At 58.0% G+C, this 20,809-nt stretch overlaps 8 protein-coding genes across 8 annotated transcripts; 2 read left to right on the top strand and 6 right to left on the bottom strand.

Annotated features, from left to right (window-relative positions):
• Positions 1-2,275: 2,275 nt before the first annotated feature.
• B0H64DRAFT_340717 (NUDE protein) lies at positions 2,276-4,894 on the bottom strand. The gene is made up of 2 exons (XM_062801233.1): positions 4,174-4,894; positions 2,276-4,105 (listed from the first exon to the last, which is right to left on the bottom strand). The coding sequence occupies exons 1-2, from the start codon at positions 4,399-4,401 to the stop codon at positions 2,390-2,392; spliced, it is 1,944 nt and encodes a 647-aa protein (XP_062658838.1). The 5' UTR covers positions 4,402-4,894; the 3' UTR covers positions 2,276-2,389.
• A 1,625-nt stretch (positions 4,895-6,519) lies between these two features.
• On the bottom strand, positions 6,520-7,571 carry B0H64DRAFT_395000 (NUDIX hydrolase domain-like protein). Its single transcript, XM_062803723.1, has one exon. It carries the CDS (start codon positions 7,455-7,457, stop codon positions 6,537-6,539), a length of 921 nt encoding a protein of 306 aa, XP_062658837.1. The 5' UTR covers positions 7,458-7,571; the 3' UTR covers positions 6,520-6,536.
• Positions 7,572-7,669: 98 nt separating this feature from the next.
• B0H64DRAFT_144258 (glycosyl hydrolase family 61-domain-containing protein) lies at positions 7,670-8,893 on the bottom strand. Its single transcript, XM_062798322.1, has 4 exons — positions 8,592-8,893; positions 8,446-8,539; positions 8,036-8,379; positions 7,670-7,973 (listed from the first exon to the last, which is right to left on the bottom strand). The coding sequence occupies exons 1-4, from the start codon at positions 8,715-8,717 to the stop codon at positions 7,812-7,814; spliced, it is 726 nt and encodes a 241-aa protein (XP_062658836.1). The 5' UTR covers positions 8,718-8,893; the 3' UTR covers positions 7,670-7,811.
• A 535-nt stretch (positions 8,894-9,428) lies between these two features.
• On the bottom strand, positions 9,429-11,543 carry B0H64DRAFT_144256 (amino acid permease/ SLC12A domain-containing protein). The gene is made up of 5 exons (XM_062798321.1): positions 11,189-11,543; positions 11,107-11,139; positions 10,713-11,044; positions 10,199-10,655; positions 9,429-10,116 (listed from the first exon to the last, which is right to left on the bottom strand). The coding sequence occupies exons 1-5, from the start codon at positions 11,346-11,348 to the stop codon at positions 9,488-9,490; spliced, it is 1,611 nt and encodes a 536-aa protein (XP_062658835.1). The 5' UTR covers positions 11,349-11,543; the 3' UTR covers positions 9,429-9,487.
• A 1,445-nt stretch (positions 11,544-12,988) lies between these two features.
• B0H64DRAFT_394992 (uncharacterized protein) lies at positions 12,989-14,143 on the bottom strand. The gene is made up of 2 exons (XM_062803722.1): positions 13,464-14,143; positions 12,989-13,411 (listed from the first exon to the last, which is right to left on the bottom strand). The coding sequence occupies exons 1-2, from the start codon at positions 13,963-13,965 to the stop codon at positions 13,344-13,346; spliced, it is 570 nt and encodes a 189-aa protein (XP_062658834.1). The 5' UTR covers positions 13,966-14,143; the 3' UTR covers positions 12,989-13,343.
• A 993-nt stretch (positions 14,144-15,136) lies between these two features.
• Positions 15,137-17,025, top strand: B0H64DRAFT_459328 (uncharacterized protein; the record flags this gene model as incomplete). Its single annotated transcript, XM_062807442.1, has 1 exon — positions 15,137-17,025. The coding sequence occupies exon 1, from the start codon at positions 15,184-15,186 to the stop codon at positions 17,023-17,025; it is 1,842 nt and encodes a 613-aa protein (XP_062658833.1). The 5' UTR covers positions 15,137-15,183.
• Positions 17,026-17,272: 247 nt separating this feature from the next.
• B0H64DRAFT_441741 (uncharacterized protein) lies at positions 17,273-17,758 on the bottom strand (the record flags this gene model as incomplete). The annotated part of the gene is made up of 1 exon (XM_062806591.1): positions 17,273-17,758. The coding sequence occupies one exon, from the start codon at positions 17,756-17,758 to the stop codon at positions 17,273-17,275; it is 486 nt and encodes a 161-aa protein (XP_062658832.1).
• A 1,782-nt stretch (positions 17,759-19,540) lies between these two features.
• On the top strand, positions 19,541-20,367 carry B0H64DRAFT_394985 (uncharacterized protein; the record flags this gene model as incomplete). The annotated part of the gene is made up of 1 exon (XM_062803721.1): positions 19,541-20,367. The coding sequence occupies exon 1, from the start codon at positions 19,668-19,670 to the stop codon at positions 20,364-20,366; it is 699 nt and encodes a 232-aa protein (XP_062658831.1). The 5' UTR covers positions 19,541-19,667.
• Between the last annotated feature and the right edge of the window lie 442 nt (positions 20,368-20,809).

The following is a 20,809-nucleotide window of genomic DNA, read 5'->3' as shown; positions in this document are numbered from 1 at the left end:
TACCGCCCTTTCCACGCTTTCGAATTTTGGTTCAGAGCCGTCGCCTAACTCGCAGCAAGCCGATCGTGGACGTGGTATGTTCAAGAAAGCAAGTCGGGACTTAGATAAGTGGGTCCATGGCAGGCGGGACGACGAGTCTCAGTCTCAACAACCAAAATCCGAGACCCAAGCCGCGTTCTGCGTCGTTCAACCATTTTCCTGCGGCTCATTGCTGGGCCCCTGACCAAACATCAGCCCGGTGGATCCAAGCACGGGCCCGGGAGAGCCGGGGAAGTTCGGACAAAACTCGACAATGACTGCCAGAAGGCAACGCAACTGCGTGTTGAGCGCAGTTTCGCGTCCAATGCAAGGCCTATTCCATCTCTTTTGATACTCAATCGTATTTGGCTTGGCCCATCCCGATAAAAAGAGCGCATTGTGGCTGTTGAGCGATGGCACTCGCCAGCTGTCAGAGGTTCCCCAATTGTTGAGTTCCCACTTCGGGCCGGGCACCCCGGCTAGCCCGATCGATGAAATGTCGAAACAGCGTGGGGTCCTTGAAGGGGAGAAGGGGGGCCGGAGTTGGACCCGCAGATCCCCAACATTCATCCGACCAACACCGAGTTCATCAGATGAGCGGAGGCCAGCGTTCTGTTGGAGTTCGGGGCGTTTGCCGGAACGAGACTTGCGAATGGATGTCAGGGCTGACTGACCCCTATCTCGGCCAATCGGGATTCCAATAACCAAGTAAATTACCCGTTTGAGAGTTGGTCCGCTTCCTCCCGCTCGTTGACTGGAATATTCCACCGACCTGGTCGTTATCCGCGGGCTCCGGTGAAGTCAAACTCACCGAAACTGTGCGCTGAAAGCCATCGCAGGTCAGCTTTGCAGTTGATTCCAGTCCGCGATGCGTCCGCTTTCGGTACCTTATCCTCCCCCACGGCGTCCCTTTCATCGGCGACGTGCAGGTGAGGCACTTTGCGACCATCTCGGACCGGGCCGCGGCGAAGATACCGAAAGAGCTCCGCCGCGTCCGAAGTCAAGCTGATTGCGAAGTAAACGTCAATATACAAGCTGCCAGTCGCTCTTTCCAGGCTTGAATGAGGATATCTTTACAGATATTTGGTGTTTATCTACCTTACGTACATACATGCAATCCTAAACTGCCGGGCCCATGTGCGGCGACAGCCACCTTGTGACGGTGTGACGTGGGCACTTCTACATACAATCGCGTTTCCCATGCAACGTATTTCACGATCGGACCGAGACAATCCCAAACAACACCCCGCCATCAAAATAACGGCGTAACAGGGAAAGAAGACCTGCAAAGTGAGATCGATCTCGGCCGGGTGCCGTTCCCCAGACCGCACCCGCAGCCAAGCCGACCAGGCGACCCAGCCAAACGGTTCCCCACCAGGCGTCTGACATCAAAATCGTACGATAACCCACATGCCATGCGAGGGCAGCGACCCCATCCAGCCATTCACCTTCACCCCCGAGACCCCCTTCAGCCCTACCGAGTATGTGCGCCAGGCTGCCCGGTGTATGCTATGCACAGTGCCCGAGACAAACTCGATGTTGGTTTAGCCTTGCCGGGGTTCCTGCAGGGACATGACGGGCATGACATGGCTGCACGTCGAGACCCGGCCGTGATACAAATAGAGACATGTACAGTTATGCGATGTGCATACGTACATGTACATGGGTATGAATTCCGGAATGTAATGCACGGGTAATGCAAGGTTGGGTCGGAAAACCACCGTCGCCTAACGGTCGCCACTGAAGCGTGGGAATTGTCCGTTGGGTGTTCAAGACGGCATTCCGACAAGTATTGTGAAGTGCTTAATCCAGGCGCTATGCATAAATCCAAATAAGAAACTCGAGTCCAAATACCTAGGTACAGACCAAACCATTACGAGCGAGATCAACCAGAAAGGTGACGAAATGATGGGGCATGCGTTGAACCAGACAACAGAAACACTCGGACAGGTATAAAAAGAAATGAATGAACCAAAACTACAAAAGAAATTAAGTCAAGTGTATAAGGTATTCCGTATCAACACCTCCGCCGGCCAACCCAAACCCAGCCCGGCGCAAACCCAAACCCAAACCCTCAAACCAAGCCCAAGCCACGCAAGCAAGGTATCCGCATCGACAAACAGAGACAGGCAAAAACCAAACTGGGTGAAGCCAACCCCGCCCAACCTCCCGCGCGTACCGTCCAACCCGCTCAGGCGAACAAACCTCCCACGGTAAACAACCCCCCCGTTCAGAAGCCCACTCCCCTCCCTCCCAAGCAACCTGGAACACACCTCGCTCACCAAGCAACCTACCCACCACCTATCTCCCTGAGCGAACCCCAAACCCCTTCACCAACCAACCACCCATAACAAAAACCCCATGGAAAAACTCAATAAGTCTCCCCCAAATCCTCCAGCACCCGCGCGCTCGCACCACTAGTGCGCCGCCCCGAGACCGACAACGACACCGACCCGCCGCTCAGCCGCCTCGGCAACGGGAGCCCCGTCCCCAACCCGCCGCCGCCGCCACCGCCGCCACCGCTGCCCGAAACGGTAGCATCCATCTCCGTCCGCCGGCTAAACGTCCCCCGCCTACTAGGCGTGCGCAACCGCCCGCCACCGCCACCGGTACCACCACCGACGCCACCAACACAACTGGCATCGAACGACTCATCCGCCTCCTCCTCGGCCGTCGGCGCCGCCGCCATGCTGCTGGCATAGCTCATGCTGCCGCTGCGGGCGTGGCTTCCGTGGTGCAGGCCGAGGCTGCTGCGGGGTCTGTTGGGTCCGCCGGTGGCGAGCGGGGTGCGGTTGCTGGAGAGGCTGGCGCGGCTCATGGGCCGCGGGGGCAGCATGCTGCTGCTGGTGGGGGTGTGGTGGTGGTGGGAGTCGTTGCGGCTGGCGGGGCGGGTGTAGCTCGAGAGGCTGGCTCGGCTGCTGGGGCGGGAATAGTCGGGCTCGGTGTTGTTGTTGTTGTTGGGGTTGGTGGGGTTGCGGTTGGGGAGGGGGCCGAAGGATAGGCGCGAGACGCCCGACGTGCTGAGTCGGGGGACGTGCTTGTTGGAGGAGATGCTGCTGTGGGACTCGGATGGGGCGTGACGGGATTGGGAAGGTGTTTCGGAGGCGGCGAAGCTGGCGGCGCTGGAGGAGGCGGTGGAGCCGGTGGTCCGCTTACGGCTGCGGATTGTGATGCTAGCTGGCATTGCCATGCCGCCTCCGGGAGATGAGCGGGGTGGCGTTATGGCCGGTGGTGGCGCTGGCAGCTTGGAGCGCGCCGATTGCACGCGGGCCTCGAGCCGTTCCATCTGAGCGGTGAGTGTGCGAATGTGGGTAAGAGTGTTAGAAGCTGGTACCCCGCGAGAGGAGGTGCGGGTGGACCTCGCAGCCGACGATCGTTGGGCCGATGTTCGCATCGCATTGGATGTAGTGACTGCGCGCGTTGGGCGAGAAGAGGACGTCGACGCCGTAAAAGACCTCGGTTTCGGCGTGGTGGTGTCGGCGGCCGAGGGGAGGCGGCTCCTTCTTTGAGGGGCGGGCGTCTTTAGCCCCCCCATCTTGGGTAAAGGTAGGGAGGCATCCGACATCGGTGGCGAGGGCGGGTCTTGGAGTTCTGAAGTAGTGTCCGCCGCGGAGAGCGACTTGAGATCTGGCGGTGTCATAATCATCGGAGAGCTCGCGGTCGAGTGTGGGGAGTTGCAGAACGACGGGGACCCGGGAATTGAGGAGATATCGGTCGAGATGCTCGAGAGGTGCCTAGACTCTTGTTTCTTGATCTTGTCTTGCAGAATCTCGGCCTCGATCTTGAGGTCGGCAAGCTCTTCTCGCAGTCGTTGCGCCTCGACGCGCAACTGCTCTCGCTCCTGCTCCCCAATCTTGATCTCCTCCTCCAGCATGACTCCCCTCTCGATAGAGACATTGTACTTGGATTCGAGATCTTCCAGGGACGAGGTGGTAGTCCGCGCCTGGCGTTCGAAATCGTCGTTGGCCACCTCGATGTCGCGGAGCCTGAGTTGAAGCGTCCTGCTGGTGTCGCGGAGAATCGTAATCTCCTTCTCGAGGGTGTTCTGGGCCGCGTTCGCCTCTGTCTTGGACTCCTTGTATTTGCGCTGCAGGGATGCGTCAGTGAGATCTCCTCGCGCACCGCGGGCGCCGAGGAACAGGTGCAAAGGCCTACCTTCCACTCCTCCACTTCGAAGCTCAACCCCTCGGCCTTCTGCCGCAACGACCGTTCGCGCTTGTCGGCCGCATCCAGATCCTTCTCGAGTTCGGCTTCTAGTTCCTTGCTGGAGGCCTGAAATTCGGACAGCTCCGCCTCCAGCACCTCGTATTGCGACTTGTACCACGCCAAGGCATCCTCCACGCTGGTTCCTGCTCTAGGGGGTGACGACGGCGGCTCGGACATTTGGCTGGTTTACGCTGCGGCGTAGTGCGCTGCGCGGTTTCGCATGTGTCAAATCGGCGCAAGGAAAGCTGGTGAAAAAGAGTGTTGCAAGTCGGTGGAATTGGTTGTCGCAACCAAACAAAAGGAAATTCGTCTGTCGTTATCGTCAAGCGATTCGGATCTAAAGATTGCCGTGGCTGAAAGGGTGTTGTTTGTCGTGTGTCCCGTGTGGCCGTATATCGCTCGCAGCACTGCGATCGTGGCGAGAGTTGGGTCAACAACCTCCGCCTTTTGCTGCGACCGAGAGACACAACATACCCGACTGGGCGTCGTCGTCGATATTTCGGCCTCCGGGCGTACGGAAGTGGCGGTCTTCAATGACGCCGATTATTGATGTCGTGTGGTCGCTTCGCGCGACACTCTTACCTACCTATTGCGCGGCTATTGTCGTCGATTGTCGAGGGCCGTGTCGTCGATGTCAGAGGAACGAGGATCCCCTTCGAGAGGAGGGTGTTGTGCTTGGCACCCCGTTGTCACACCTCCTGGGTCGTCGCATGCGCTAACGATTGGCGCCCTGGCAACCGTGCACGAGGGTGGGGCAGACTTTGGTGGGTTTGCAGGCCCCGCTTGAGAACAGGTGACTGCATGCGGTTGGGCTGCTTGTTGATTATTTTTGGGCCTTTCCTGAACAAGAAACCCGACGCTTCCTAAGAATTGTAGTATTGCCTAGCAGACAACATCAGCAGCCCGGCGGCGGCCATTTCCAGCGCTTTCATGAGATGGGCTTGGAATAACAGGTGTGCTAATAATAGCATGAACTCCTGTCATTTCAATCTGCGGGACCGTCATGCCGATTCTTTACCGTTGATGAACCTCGCCGGTTCCACACCGCTTCGTTCGGCGGGAGACTGCGAAAGCTGAAACAGTCTTGGCTTTTGCCGAATCTCGAGGCATCCTGCAGCCACGGCCCACAACTTTCGACTGAATTATTCGAAACCGCTCAACTTCTGCGGTTCGATTCGGTTAGTTTTTGCCTGCTTCCCTTTGACAACTTCTGTGGGGTCTTGTCTCCGAAAACCCCCCAAGCCCTCCTCCCGTTCATCAGCCCAGCCGGGGTCTCTGTGCATTCGCACACAAACACATGAGCCCCGCGCCGTTAGATTGGGTATCAAAGCCCCACCTGTGATCGCGAGGGAGGGAGGTAGTTGGGCACATACGTTCACACCCACCAGACATTCTGCCCGGCCAATTTATGTAAAGCGACCTTGACAATCAACACGCTAGCGGTCGACGGCATCCCCAGCTGCGTCGTCGGCGCAAACGCGCTGGTCTAGTATGGCGCTAACCGAGTCCCCATGGTCGGTTTATGTTCGTTTGAGTGGGTAGAATGCTCGTGTGATGAACAGGTAGCCAGAACTGGGAGATCTGCGTCCCGACCGAACCATTTGACCGGGCAAAGACATTGCTCACTTCCATCCTGCCGACGAGAAGTACGAGGTGTGGCATCCCGTGATGCCGTAACCCCGCTCGTTAGTCCACACCTACCCGCGCTTTGCGCTCAAGGGCGTCTCCTTTTTCATCCACATGCCGACCTGCGGCTGCTTGGACGACTGCAGCCCGGAGCGGTGCGAGGTACCTCACGAGGTTTCGAAAGGTTGGGTCAGGAGATCCACGGGAAGGAGAACCGGGCGGTGTAGATAAACCGGTACTGCCCTTTTATATAGTTGATAGACCCGATGACTGAAAATCACTAAGTTGGTGTAGCGGGGGGTCACGGTTACCTATATATGGGGGGTGGCCGGGGGATTTGGTTTGTTCCAGTTTGAATCATTACATACAACAAACAGGCCGAACATGGCCAAACCTGAACCAAATCAAAGTACCTATGGCCCCAGGTTAGATGTTTTTGATTTGTAGCGAGCTTTGAGTGAACTAGGCGAGATGGACTTTGCTTGGGATGAGTCTTGTCTTCGAATGCCAATGCTCTTTACCGCACGTTCGCATCTAGCCTCGGTTGGGGAATAACCGCGACCAAAGCCTTGTCTCTTGCCTTCGAGTCCCCCAGAGGAGTGCATCCTGGCTTAGACGACTGGCTCCAAGAGCTACACGCACGAGTCCAGCCCACCCGGCCCCGCCCTCACCACCATGACCCCCCCTCACAACCCGTACTCCTTCCCCTTAGTCTTCGCAAACTCCATCCCCGCCGCGAAATGAAACAACTTCGCCGCCACCACCGTCCTCTCCCTCCGACTATACTCCACCAACCTCCCATACAGCTCCGCCAGCGGCACGACCACGCGCTGGATATGTTCCCCATCCTCCAGCCGCTGCTCCGGCAGCGGCTCCCCTTCCCCCAGCCGCACCTCCACCATCACCAGCTGCATATTCGCGCTGCTCAACCCGGGGTCCGCCGCCTGCACGGGGCTCACGCTGACCACCTCGCAGTCATAGCCCGTCTCCTCCCGAAACTCGCGCACCGCCGCCCGCTCCGCCGTCTCGCCCTCGTCCACCAGCCCCGCCGGCCACTCGACCGTGAAGGCGTCCAGCGGCGGGCGGTACTGGATGACGAGCAGCGTGGCGGGCGGGCGCGAAGGGTGTAGGAGTACGTTGCCCATGGCGACTGCGTCTACGCCGGCGGATTGCGCGCGCGTCTTGCGCGAGGCGGCTTCCCACGTGCGCGCCGTGCCGGTCTGGTCGCGGTAGGAGATGCGCTGCAGGGTGATCCATTTCGCGTCGGCGGTGGGGAGGTCGGTGATGGAGGTGATGACCGGGGGTTGGGGTTGGGGTTTTGACATTTTGGTGGCGGTGGGTTGTGAAGGGTGGTGATGAGATGGTGGTGTCGGTGGTGGTGATGGTTGGGTTGTTGTGCCCGACTTGTTGGTTTTGAGGTTGTGGTTGAGGGTGGTGGGGTTCCGGTGGTCGGCTGAAAGTGAGCGTGAGAATGAGGGGCAGCGAGTGTGTGCAGGAGTTCCTGCGAGAATCCAAGCGGGGCGGAGAGAGTGGAGACCCCGCATGTGTAAGAGAGTGGAAGTGTTGACTGCGATCTCGAGGGAACGCGGTCCGGGACTGGAGAACATAATAAAAAGCGCAAGAGAATGCACGGGACGTGTTTACGATGTCTCATAGAAAAAAAGGAGGGAGCATGTCAGGGACAACCCACCGGTTGCGGGCTCAACGGGGTTGCGTCATCATTCGACCTTCCATGGGTTAGGGTTGCCAAGCTCAGGGGCAGCGAGGCACGAGGACGAAAAGGGGGAGGTGTGGTCAGGGGGCACGAGAACACAAATGCGGTCATATGATAGGTATTGTTGGGATTCTTCCTCCTAGAGTTGATTCCAACCCCTGACTTCACTGCGCAGCTGGCATTGCCTACAATAAGTCACAAACACCCAACCCCTTCACCACCCATGACCCTCCGTAACCACGCTAATTTAGAAGAAGCTCTGGTCGATGACGGCCGGGCCGGGGATGGTGTACTCGCTGAAGCCGTTGCCCCAGATGTCGACGAGGATGCCGGGGTCCGAGGCGCTGTACGCACCGGGGAACTTGACGCCCGCCGGGAGCTGGCCGTCGCCACCAGCGATCCTGACTTGCTGTATTTTGAAAACATGGTCAGCATGGTATAATTCCTGAAGGCGCCGAGGCAATCACTCACGTAGCAGCTCATGTAGAACTGAGCACCGCCGCTCTGGCCGGCAGTGTGGAGGGCGATAGCCTCGGCACGGACGAGGTAGTCGCCCGCGGGGATCTTGCTGGGGAGCTTGAAGCTGCGCTTGCCGCAGTTCTCGTTGAGGAGGTCGGTGCCCCAGGTCTTGCTGCTGGCGTCGTAGCCGAACTCGTCGACCTTGAACCACTCGCTCGAGCCGTCGGCCGAGGTGGCGTCGTCGACCTTGCTCATGTACACCATGACGGGCCCGAAGTGGTTCCCGCCGATGGCCTCGTTGGAGCAGGACCGGTCGTTCATCTGCGCGTGCATCTCCACGGTGAACTCATCGCCGGCTGGGAAAAGAAGAGATGTCAGTCAACTGTGGGAGGGAGGGTAGCGGATGGGGGGCTGGAACGTACCGTTCACCTCGCAAACCTCGGCGATGCCGCTGGTGCCGCCGACGTTGCAGACAATGTCAGCGCCAGTCGCGCTCGTGACGGGCGAGTTGCTGGGCTGTGGATGTCAGTTGGTCCGACCACGACCGACTTGATAAAAGGACACCCACCGGCATGCGGGTGCATTTTGTGTCGAAGTCGATCGAGCCGCTGCCCGACTGCTGGAAGATGGAGTGGGCGGTAGCGTACTGAGCCAGGAGGCCAGTCGCGAGCAGGGCGGTGCTGGTGGTCTTCATCTTGGGCAAGGTTGAGAGTCGAGCTGGGTGCAGGCAGGACGTGTGACTTGAGCTGATCTCCCTACATAGGATAAGAGCGACGAAGGTGCCCTAAATATACCTCACGGGAGACCATGGTTCCCCGGAATTCCCCCAGATCTCGGTACCAAACGTCCCGTCGACCCTATTCCCAAAATGCCTCCATCATTTACAGACATGGAATTGTCAGCCTACGCTTGCTGGTCGATATTGGATCGACAGGTAGAACGGCCCGTGTATCAAAATACCCCACAACCCCCCTCGTTCCCGAATTGTGCGCAGTTGAGAAACGATCGACGAAAACGCGGCTCAAGCCAGGATGTCGTTGGCTGGTGTGTTTAAAGTGAATCAAAACTGGGTCCGTCATGCGCAAATGCGGCCGGGAAGTGCGGCGCTGGTTGCCCCAGTCGGGTCCGATCGTCGGGGAAGCGCTCTCCATGTCCAGCTTCGGTCCCACTCGCGGCTCGATTTATCCACGCAACGGGTGTGCGAACGAGCAGATCTTGAGACCCAACGAACCGGACCGAATGTGGAGGATGACGACGGAGGCTTTCTTGGAACTCCCAAACTCTCAAAACCCCATGTAATGAAGAATGCACCATGCAAGACCGTTGCCATCGAGCGGAAATCATAGCTGTCATTTCCGGGTCGCACTCTCAAGACTCACGCATTTCTGAAAGCCATCGCCTGACCCCCCTGAGGATCCCCCCTGGCGCCGAACACCACGCTAAGAGGTCCCCCCCCCCCGGTTCTTAAGTCCGCCTTCCCGTCACCAAATCCACGTCCACCGGCTGGACCCGTTTGGTCTTCTTGACGTACTTCCACCAAAATATATTAATAACATAGACCGGAATCCCAATATACGCCGTCAAGAACTTGTCGACCTGGAAGTGCGGAATGAAGGCCGAGTACCCGCTAAAGACGATAACCAGGGTGGTGATGGGCAGGGCGATGTAGGCGCCCCAGGGCAGAAGGATATTGCGGTAGGGCATGATCTCGCGGGGGACGCCCTGGGCCTTCATGGCATTCATCATGGCCAGGTAGCTGACCAGCACAGCGATCCAGTTGAGGGCGCCAAAGACGGTGACGAGCGAGACGAAGTAGCCGAAGACGGTGGCGGCCGACTTGGTCGCGTTCATGAAGCCCAGCGCGATGAAGATGGAGGAGAGGGCGACGGCGGGGATGGGCACGCCGCGCTTGTTGGTGCGCTGCATCAGGTGTGGTGCCTGCCCGTCCTTGGCCAGCGCCCAGACGGTGCGCGACGCCAGGTAGATGTCCGAGTTGGCCGCGCTGATGGTGAAGATGAGCAGCAGGCCGTTGACGGCGTCGTCGAGCTTGCTAACACCTGCGATCTGGGCGGCGACAACGAAAGGGGAGGCCACTGTGAGCGAGTACAAGCGGTTAGTATCGCATGACTCTAAATGGGGAAAGGCGCTGGGGGGTGGGGGTCAAAGGCCACGTACATCCGCTGGTACCCTTCTTCGTGGCATCGAGTAGCAGCGGGCTGTTGTAGGGCACGGCCATGCCGAGGACCAGCACGCCGGCTACGTAGAAGAAGACGATGCGCAGAAGGGTCTGGTTGACGGCGCGCGGGACGTTCTTGCGCGGGTTCGGGGTCTCGCCAAAAGCCACGCCGACCAGTTCCGTGCCGAGGTAGGCGAACGTAGCCTGCACCATGCACGCCCAGACGCCGAGGAAGCGGCCGGTGTCGCCGCCGATGATAGTGGTCTCCCCGCCCACTGTCGTCGTGTACGGGGCAAAGGCGCCGGGGTTCTGCCAAAAGTAGAAGCCGGTGCGCACGCCGCTCGGGCCGCCGCCGAGTGCGATGATGAAGCAAAGCAGGATCAGCATCAGGATGACGAGGGCTTTGATGAGCGACATCCAGAACTCGGCTTCACCAAAGAAGGAGACGTGAATCATCTTTGTAGGAGTCAGTACTAACGGGTTCCAATGACACGGGCGGCGGAGCGTACATACATTGAGCAGGATGATGCAAACGCCAAAGACGACGATCCAGACCGACACATTGATATCTGGCCGCCACTTTTGGAGCAGAATTCCCGTCGCGGTCAAGTTGTTCGGCAGCACGATGATGTATTTGAAGAAGTAGTTCCATCCCGTCGCGAACCCCATGGCTGGGTCGACGAAGCGCGATGCGTACCCGGAGAAACTCTTTTTCATGGGCAGCCAGGCGCCCATCTCCCCAAGCGCGACCATGACCACATAGACGACGAAGCCCATGAAGGCGTATCCGATGAGGAGGGAGCCGGGGCCGAATTTTAACGACGTGCCAGTGCCGATAACAAGACCTGCGCGCAAAGTGTCAGCTATCGTCGGTTGCACCTCGAGGTGCGCGCCTGGCGGGGATTACCGGTTCCAATGGCGCCCGCAATGGCCATCATATCTGCGTGGCATCAGCATATGCTAACCCTTCCAAAGCAGGTATCACGGACTCAGTTGCCGAGGCTTCATTCCCCGGTGCAGGTCATCCTCGGTCCCCTCATCGACGGCACCCTCCTCGCTGCTGTGTTCCGCCGGCGATACCTCCTGCGCCGGCGTGGGCGCCTTCTCGCCCTGCTCATCGCCGCGCCTCCTGGCAAAGAACCTCGCCATGATGCGCTCGTCGTGTCGCGAAAACCGCCCAAGATCACGCTTTGCCGGAAGGACCACAGGGAATCCTGACCAATCCTGCTGAGATGGGGCCAAAACTCGATGCGCAGGGGGGAGTAGGATATGGTATGGTATGAGAACGGAGGGAAGATTATGGGCGGCGGGTTCGGGGATTATTAATATGTGATTAGAGGTGCGTAGGAAGCAAGAAGGCTATCGTCGGGCGCCCGTCGGTCTGCCAAAGTGGAACAAGCCAGTGGAACAACGATGCAGTGGCCGGGATGGCTTGGGAAGTCTGACCGGGCAATGCCGGGTCACTTCATGCTGGGGACGGCCAACAGCATTCGGGGGGGACTGAGCCTGGCCGGGGACGCAGGTCAAAGCGGGCCCCCCAATGGCATCTGATAACGTGCGACGTGCATGGCACTGCCCCGGGTGCCCGGCTCATCGAAGTTGCATGCCACTCCCGGTCCGGTCTGCTTCGCGCGCCGCCATCGTGACATGGACCCTGGGGTTTGGGAGTGGGAGGGGACCGGGTGGCAGTGGGAGGCCGCCTTACTGCCAGTCTTCTGGAAGCCAGCCTTCGGGCCACCTGCGCAGACAACGGCAGGGCGATTTGGAAGGTCGTACAGATGTACACTGGTGGGGAGCGAGCGGCATCGCTCGGTGTCTCAAAAAGCAATGCTCCCGGCTCATCCTTAAATGGTGCAATCCTTGGCGCCTTGTCAGACAAGCTTCGGTGGCTGTAACGGACCGTCCTTGGCTCCGCTTGGCTGGAAACGCGTAACTTGGAATCAAGCCAGACCTGGCGAGTCTGGCTCAGCCTGGGATGGAACCGCAGACCATCCCTGGCAGCCTCGAGCCAGTCGAGCCAGCGTTGCAAGGTCCAAGCAGGGCCTAGGCCTTCTGGGCTTCCACTGCTCCCTCTGTGCAATCACTGTGCCGCTCTCCACGGCACTTCTGGCGGCGGCTCTGGGGATCTCTCCGAGTTGTGGGGAAGCCAAACCCCGCTAAGGCAAGGCGGGGCAGGCGAATGCGGAAGGTGATCACGACAGCAATGGAACCTGTCGTGAGCATCACTCAGCGACGGCGACGCGGGGCGCAGAGTTGGCACCTTGGGTTGTATGGATAAAGCCTGGCGCAGACCGAGCAGAGCCGGATTTGGCTCCCGGTGAAGAATTTGAACCATCTGATGACTTAACTCACTCCACTCGAGATAGCCAGCGGAATTAAACACTCGCCTGGTGATGCAGGGTCATATCAGCCCCAAGCTGAACGCCATGCATTTGCGGTGTTCGTATTTGCTGGCCCACTGATGGTATCAAGGTTTCGTTGCGTGTTGTCGGTTGTGTGCCGGGGGCAACCTCTTTAGTGACAGCAAACGGTTAGCAGGGAACATGTCCACTTTGGGGGATAATTAGCGACTCACCCCGAATATTCTTGTCCCCCCTCTATGTATGTGATGGGTTATCAAGAGAGTGGGGAATCAAATCTCATGTCCATCTGTTCATGGCATGATAAGGAATGAAACGGAGAAACTTGCCTTTTTGAGTGTGGGCCCCTGCCGAAGTTGTGTGCTGCGGAAGTCCCGGTCGCTAGGTCGGCGCCGCGGGAACCGGCCTTGGCAAGTCTTAACCCGACGACGTCAATCGACACCCCAGCTCGACCTTTGGCTCTCGGAAACAATTTCACGTCAACATATGATCGGTACAATTCGTCTTCTCAATACACCACACCACAATCCATGGACACGGCACATGCAGCGACACAACACACAACTTCCTCGAGACAAATCATCCATTCTACCGTTCTAGGTAAGCTTCCAGCGCTACCCGCGGCTCAAGCTTCGGACTCTACCTAGGTACATGTAGTCATAGGTTACGTCCCTTGGTTTCACTTCCTTGGTTTCGGTCCCTCGCTCGACGCTGTCTCCGTATTAGACACGGACTAGAATTTTGAAGATTTCGGGCTCGTCCGCAGTCAAGTCGTAATCTTGGCTCAAGTTTCCCTCCGCGCGGGGAGTAAACGCAATGTCGTGGCGGTAGATGGGGAACACGGGCGTCGTAGTCAGTTTCTTGTTCCGTCCTTGGAGTCGCTTCCCATTCTCAAGATAAACAGGCCCGCGCCATTCGGAAAAGTTCATGTCGTTGAGCTTCTCGGGCTTAAGATGGCCCTCGTATACGTTGATGTCGCTGGCAAATTGGAGCGACGCCATGGCGAGTTTGCAGCAGGGCTGTGGGTCGCCGTTCTTATTACGCTTGGGGTCCTTGAAGTGTGCCCAGGCGGCTTGGGTGAGGCCAAGAGCCAACGTGCGGAGGACCTCAAAGTCTAGACCACCGGCCCAGGGAGTGCTGGCTCGGACGCGCATCCAGAAACGAGGCTCCATACGGGACCTGAACCACATTGCATCCCTCTCGGCGTGGCATGTCTCCATCAGCTTGAGTAGCGAATCGTGGAGCGTCTCCTTGTCCAATCTCTGGTCCGGACCGTCAGCAGGGTGCATGTCGAGGATACGAGCGACGACAAGAAGTCGGTCGTTGTCTGTGAGGAAGAGTTCTTCCGCCACAATGGTAAGCCCCGAAAGCTTTGATAGCAGCGTCTTAAAGCGGCGATCCGACATGATGCAGGTCGGGTCCGATTTGTTTCCAGTGGGCGTAGGGGAGGGTCACAGTGGGATCGGGGATTCGAAGGTGGCTGCATGTTAACATGTCAGTAAATGCGTTTCTGTTTTGCCTTCGGATTTAGAATAAACGGAAACTATCGCAAAGAGAAATCAATAGAAAAGAGACATACCAGGTACCTGGAAATGTAAGTATCGGGTCCCAGCTATGTGTTGTGCCTTTCGATGCAGTAGGTTTACGCTTTTTCGAGATCGCGTTAACAAGCACTCTAGTTTGCAAAGTTGGGGATGCAAAACGGCGACCTGGAAGATAATAAGGAATTTCCAAGCAGCAGGCAGTGCATGTGAACACACAGTTTGAAGCAGAAGGGCTCCCTCGCCTGGGTACTGTGATGGTGCTGGCATCGGATGAGTGCTGTGTTTGGTGCGCTGTGCGGGCGCCGTGCGGGCGCCATGGGGTTATAGGTTCGGTATTCGAAGGCCAAAATCAAAACCAAGCGGATGGCGCAGTGGTGGGTGGTTGATGCGTGCGGTTAAGTCTAAGATACCTGACCCTCCCATAATCCCTCGCGAGGAGCTTTCCTCACTCAGCCACCTACCCACCTGAGTTCGAGTCGTGTTTGTCGCATCCAAATCCTCTTTTTGCTCATTATTTTGCTCTCCTTGTTCAAAAAATGGTACCACCAGTAAACCTTTTCGCGCCCGTTACTACAACAACCCCCAAAAAGCATGTGACGTGCAACCCCCCCATCTCATACGTTTTAGAGCATGTTTAACCAAAGAATAGAACAAGAGCAACGAGAGGTCACAATATGGAGATTATCTCGGTACATTCTACCTCCAAACCTTCAGCTCGCTTCTTCCCCTCCGTGTTAGAGACACAGTAGTCCAAATCCTACAACTCTTTTGAACAAGTATTTGGGGCCTAGTCCGAATTCAGGTCCTTCGGGCGCCACAGCCATCAGCCGTACCTTCAAGACGTGAGCCCTTCTCACGGATCGAGTGGTGACGAAGAGGTAAGGGAGAGAGAGGCAGATTAAGATCTCAAAACTTTCTCTCGACGTCCCTCTCAGGAGCAGAACCCTAACCCTTCGAGCTGCCTCAGCCAAGTCGGCTTTTGAACCGAAATTTCGCCCAGTCAAACCGCGGGGTTGTCATCATTTTTGGTCACAAACAAACAACCCCTCCAGCTTTTACTCCTGTTCCCTCGTACGCAAGATGATACAAACGGCCTGCGATGATGTCGCAGCATCCGAGCCTACGAACGCAACAAAAGGGGCCCCGGACCCGAAGGAGACCCAGCATCAAGAGGAGACGGCGCTGAGTGACTGCATTGAGTCATTGATCATTCGATGGGAGGCTTGTCTCCAAGAGCTGCAGCGTCTTCAACAAGCATCTGAAATAGCCAAACGCCCGGTGCGGGGGCTCAACAACCTGCTAAAGACACAGCAACGTGCCCTGGATAAGGCTACCCAGAAGCAGCGCTCCCCGACAGCGCCACCCATCTCCCAGGCCCAGTATTCCGGCATCAAGAGCTGCTGCTGGGACGACAGATGGGGTGTGGTCAAGAAATGCCGCGGTCTGATCGCGATCAACAAGGACTTCCCGCGAAGCCCCCGGTTGCCTGTCTCTCCAGATGACGGGTGGTTGGACTACAAGGACCAGCCCTTTCAGGAGAGACCAGTCACCGTGGACGCCGTGGTTGACAGCGGCGCCACATGGGTCAAGTTCGTTTCCATTTCCTCTAAGACGCTCGAGTACCAGGTGGTGGCTGAAGGGTGGGCGAGCGAGTCGGAGGACGAGGACGGCAATGGCGAAGGTGATGCAGACGACGGACTCGCCCACACCGAATTTGCCGACACGGTCAAGAAGATCATCCGGGCTGCCCGATGGAACCACTGCCACCAGGTGCACCTGGTCCTGCCGGGGCTCCAAGAGGGAAAGTCAGAACTGGTCGACAGGATGATTCACTACGTCCAGAACAAGATTGGGGGTGAGGATGTATCAGTGCGTGTCAGTTGTGCTGGTAGCGCATTCCTCACCGACACACCCCCTCCTCTTGACGGCGTTGTGAGCGCACTCATTGAAGACCGGGATCCTCTCGTCAGCGACGACTGCGGCCGCTTGACGGAGACGGTCAACCTCGACCCCAGCGTTCTAGTGGCTCTCGTCACAGACCTCCACCACGGACCGGTCCCGCTACAGCCGGAGTCCCAGCAACACATCATCGCCAAGTCCATCCTCGACCACGAAACAGATAACAACGAGCTCGTCGCGCGGCAGGACATCCTTGCGGCCGTGCTGTACCCCGCCCTGCGCGGCCGCCACCTCGTCTGCACCCGCTCTGCAGTAGCGTACTTCCGCAAGCTCATCGACGCAATCTCCACCCACTCCGAAGAGACGCGCGCATCCTTCATTCTCCCCCGTTCAGAACCGTCCGAGGAATCAGCCTCCGCAGAAACCCGCCGCCGGAACCTCCAAACTTGGTCCACCACCCCCGTCCCCTCCGATCTGCACCTCCCGATACAAATCGTCCCCGACGTCGAACTGCCCGACATCCCCCCACTCATCGCATCGCACGCCCTCCCGCCCATGGCGCTGGCCGTCGCCCAGGACCTCTCCCCGCTCAACCGCTCCGTCTACTGCCACGGCTGGGCGCGGCGCCTGACCACCGTCACCGGCCACCGGGGCATCGAGCGGCAGGTGCGGCTGTCGCTGGCGCGGCACTGGGCGCGCGGCGACGACTCCAGCTTCGGCAACAGCGGCGCGGACGAGATCCCGCCCGACATCTGGCACCGCCACCTCGGCGGCTACCTGGTGCACCGCGACAAGCCCAAGGACTGGCGGACGATGGTGCCCGCCGGCGAGGCGGTGCCGCGCGAAGTGGTGCGGTGGACTAACCCCTGGACGACGTGGGGTAGGGGTATCAGCACGTACGGCCTGCCGGATACTAGGACGTGGGAGGGGGTGGGGCATGGGGATAAGACGGCTTATGGGAGGAGGGTTGGGGGGAGGGAACAGGTGCAGGAGGATGAGGGGTACGAGGAGGGGCAGTCGTGATGGCCGGCGCTGTGTTGGCAGCAGTGGTGGTGGTTGGTTTTTTCTCTGGGAAAGAACAGAAGCTGGCTTGGGTATATTGAAGTATGTGACAGCAGAAACCGAAAAAGAAAACGAAGAACGACATTAAAAATCTGTAATCCCGCCGGCCAACAACCCCTTCCCCCTTCTCACCGCATCACAACCGAACGACAACCCCAACGCACCCGCCTTTTCCGACCCCCTCAAACCACTCACTCCACTTCCCCCCCTACGAATGCGGCGCCCCCTCCTTCATCTGCTCACCCCCCGACGTCAACACCCCCTGCTCAATCACAGGCGGCTGGCCCGAGACCACAGGCCCATGGCTCTCCACCGCATCCGCAGCACCAGCACCAGCACCCCCCTTCTTCAGATCCTCCTCATCGTCATCATCACCCCCCGCGGCACCGGCACCGGCACCAGCACCAGTAGCGGCATCACGATCCTGCGCCTTGGCGGCAGCCTCGTCGTCCTCGTTGCGCACGGCCGGCTTGCGCAGGCAGGCGAAGACGGTCTTGAACACGGCGCCGAGCTTCTTGAGCGGGTTGGGCTTGGCGGGCTTTTCCTCGCCGTCGGCGCCGGTGGTGTTATCGTTGTTGTTGTCTTGGCCGGGCTTGGAGGTGATGGAGGCTTGGTCGTCTTGGTGGTCTTGCGCGTGCTGCTGCTGCTGCTGCTCCTGGGCGGAGGTTTCGAGCTTGGGGGCGTCGGCGGACATTTTGGGTTTTGGGGTTGGTTTTGGTAAGACTTTGGTGTGGTTGTGGGTGATGTGTGATGAGGTTCGGTGGAGTTTGATGGATGCCGGCGTTGGAATGGTTTTGTTTGGTGACTGAGAGACGGAGAGTTTGGGATTTGGAGGAAGAACAGCCGGGTTTGCAGAAATAAGGAAGCGCAGCCAGGGAGGCTTCTTTTATGATGCCCCTTTCTGGCCCAAATCACCCAATTTCCATGATCCCAGGGGGGGGTTCAGCGCCACCACCTTGTCGCCCGCCGCGCATCTCCCATCTCGGCCAACTGACGCCCAAATGGGGTCTCATATCCATCTCGTTTGCCCGCCAAGCTGCGACTATCGCGATGTCAATATGCCAAGAACAATGGTCGTCCTCGGGCCGTGAACTTGCGGGACCGGGAGGGCCGGGGTATCCCCGGAGCCGGTTGCTGTTCCGAGAGTGAGGCAATCTTGGCGGAAAAGGGGCAGCTGATCTTCATGCAGGATCATCCACGATCTCCCACCCGCTTCAGCATCTTGATTTTCACATTCTTGCATTGCGCCGGGTGCGTGGTTGATCGTGGAATGCGAAAGGAAAACATTTCCCCTTGGGTTGCCTCGAGGTTGCATCATCAATCACATCAACAGCGTCCGGTTACCCTCGGAGTGGGTCTCAGAATTCGACGCTTTTGGAGCGCCCCTGGTTCAGTCTGGGGCAGTGTGCAAGCAAAGTACATATTCATACATACATACATACATATTCGTATATGTCTCCGTATGCACGCCCGATCTGCCACTCCCTTCCGATGACATTGGCTTGGCAATGAAACTCGAGGCTTAAACCTTGCACCACGGCCACGCACAGACTGCGGAAACGAGGCCTTGGTCAACGCCCCAATATTGGGAGTTTAATGATGCCATTGCATTGTGCAAAACAAGATCCGGGCTTGGTCGCTTGAGCCACTTGGCTTGTGGCTGTTGGGGCTACCATACCGGGACACGTGATAGCATGTATGGAATATAAAACTACTATTGCCTTACTTAGTATTTACCTTTAGTTACATACCTAGCTTAAGTGTATATATCCATACATCCACATTTGGTGACTCGAACATCTGCTAGAATCCCAATAAAGGATAGAGGAGTACCCTCCCTAGATGCACTCGAATCCTTCTCAATGAGCCACCTTGGAGTTTCCTATACTGTGCATATGTAAATAATTAATTGTATGTATGTAGATAGCAACACAATTGCGTCGGAGAGGTACCTAATTATGTAATGACATGTCTTGCTTGGTACACAGCCATCTCATTGATAACACACAATGCGATCGAAACCCCGTTCCAACCAATACAAACGGAACGGGGACTAAATGGTCCTGATGGGTTGTACTGTGTAACTCTCGGGTTCTGGAAGTGTGCGTATTCGGACTGGCATGCAGCGCAGCCGCATCCTTCTCCCCACATCTCACCTGTAAACTCTCCGAGTCGGTATAATGTAAGTTGAGCCGGAGATATACTGGATTCATGGCCTCGGGGCCCTCAAGAAACCCGACGACGGGTTTGTAAAGTATATATAAACGTACATTATCCCTTCAGACGAAGGGCCCGGTTGTGAGTGCTCTAATCATATCTCCACCCAATAATCAACATATCAGAACCAGCACCCAACAACACAAATATTTACACAATCCATCATGGCCACTCACACGGTTTTCGTCTGCGGTGCCACCGGTGCTCAGGGCGGCGCGCTTGCACGCCAGCTCCGGGTCCTCAACTGGGAGGTGCGCACCATCACAAGGAACACCAACTCCGCCGCTGCCCAGAGCCTGGCCTCCATCGGCGTCCAAGTTCATGAGGGGTCCTGGAGCGACCGCACCGCCCTTGAAGCCGCCATTGACGGTTGCGACTTGCTCTACATGACCCTGTTGCCCGACTTGACCAACTTCAACGCCGAGCTCGAGGCCGGCACCACCATCCTCGCCGTCGCCAAGGCCGCCGGTGTCCAGCACGTCGTCTACAGCACCACCGTTCCCGTGCCCGAGACCGAGCCCGACCACTTCGCCGCTCTCGCCTTCAAGCCCAAGCTGATGCTCGAAAAGGCGCTGCCAGAGGCCGGGTTCCCGCGCTGGACGATCCTGCGCCCGGGCTTCTTCATGCCCAACTACCTGTCGCCCAAGGTGAACGCCCAGTTCCCGGGTGCGGCCGAGGAGGGCCTGTTCACGACAGGGTTCCGGCCGACGTCGATGCTGCCGATGGTGGACCACGAGGACATCGGCAAGTTTGCCGTCGCGGCCTTCCAGCAGCCGGACCGCTTCCACGCGCAGGGCATCGACGTCATCAGCCAGGCCGTCACGGTCGAGCAGAGCATGGAGACGATGCGCCGCGTGCTCGGCCGCCCCGAGATCCGCGCCCGCTACCTCGACGGCGAGGAGCTCCGCGCCGCCCAGGCGACGAACCCTGTTCTGATCATGCATGAGCTGCTGGGCCGGGTGGATCCGTATGCTGGCGTGGATCCGAGAGAGGCGGTGGAGAAGTGGGGGGTTGAGATGACCACGTTTGAGGAGTTTATAGTGCGGGAGAGGAAGGACTTTGATGAGACGTACCGGAATGTTTAGGGGGTGGGGATGTGATTGTCTAGGTACCATGCCATGGAGTTGGGGGGGTGGGGGTTAACGATTCAGTATTTCGTGTGTACTTTAGCTCTTATCTCGGTCATTACCTACCTATGGTGTGATGGGACACAGGCCCAAGAAGTGGACTACGGTAGTAGTACGTGTATCTAGGTACCTACCTACCTGGTACGTACCTAGGACATACCGGGCAAGAAGACATGAGCCAAGACCATTAAATTGAAGCGGCCTCGAGATACATCCATAAAATCCCATCAACCAAACCTACCTACCTAGTTAGGTAGGTACTTTGGCATCCGCAAGGTTGCGCTATACGCGGCCTCGTAGAAGGAAATGTCTCAAACCATTTGGCTCACGGAGAATGTGGACCTCGCAAAGTGCGGCAAATTGCGGAAAAAGATCGAGGGTGAGGTATTTGGAATTTCGAC

This window comes from Chaetomium fimeti (genome assembly GCF_033439085.1).
Source record: "Chaetomium fimeti strain CBS 168.71 chromosome Unknown B0H64scaffold_4, whole genome shotgun sequence".
In the NCBI taxonomy this organism is placed as follows: domain Eukaryota; kingdom Fungi; phylum Ascomycota; class Sordariomycetes; order Sordariales; family Chaetomiaceae; genus Chaetomium; species Chaetomium fimeti.
This window is presented reverse-complemented; position numbering and strand designations above follow the sequence as displayed.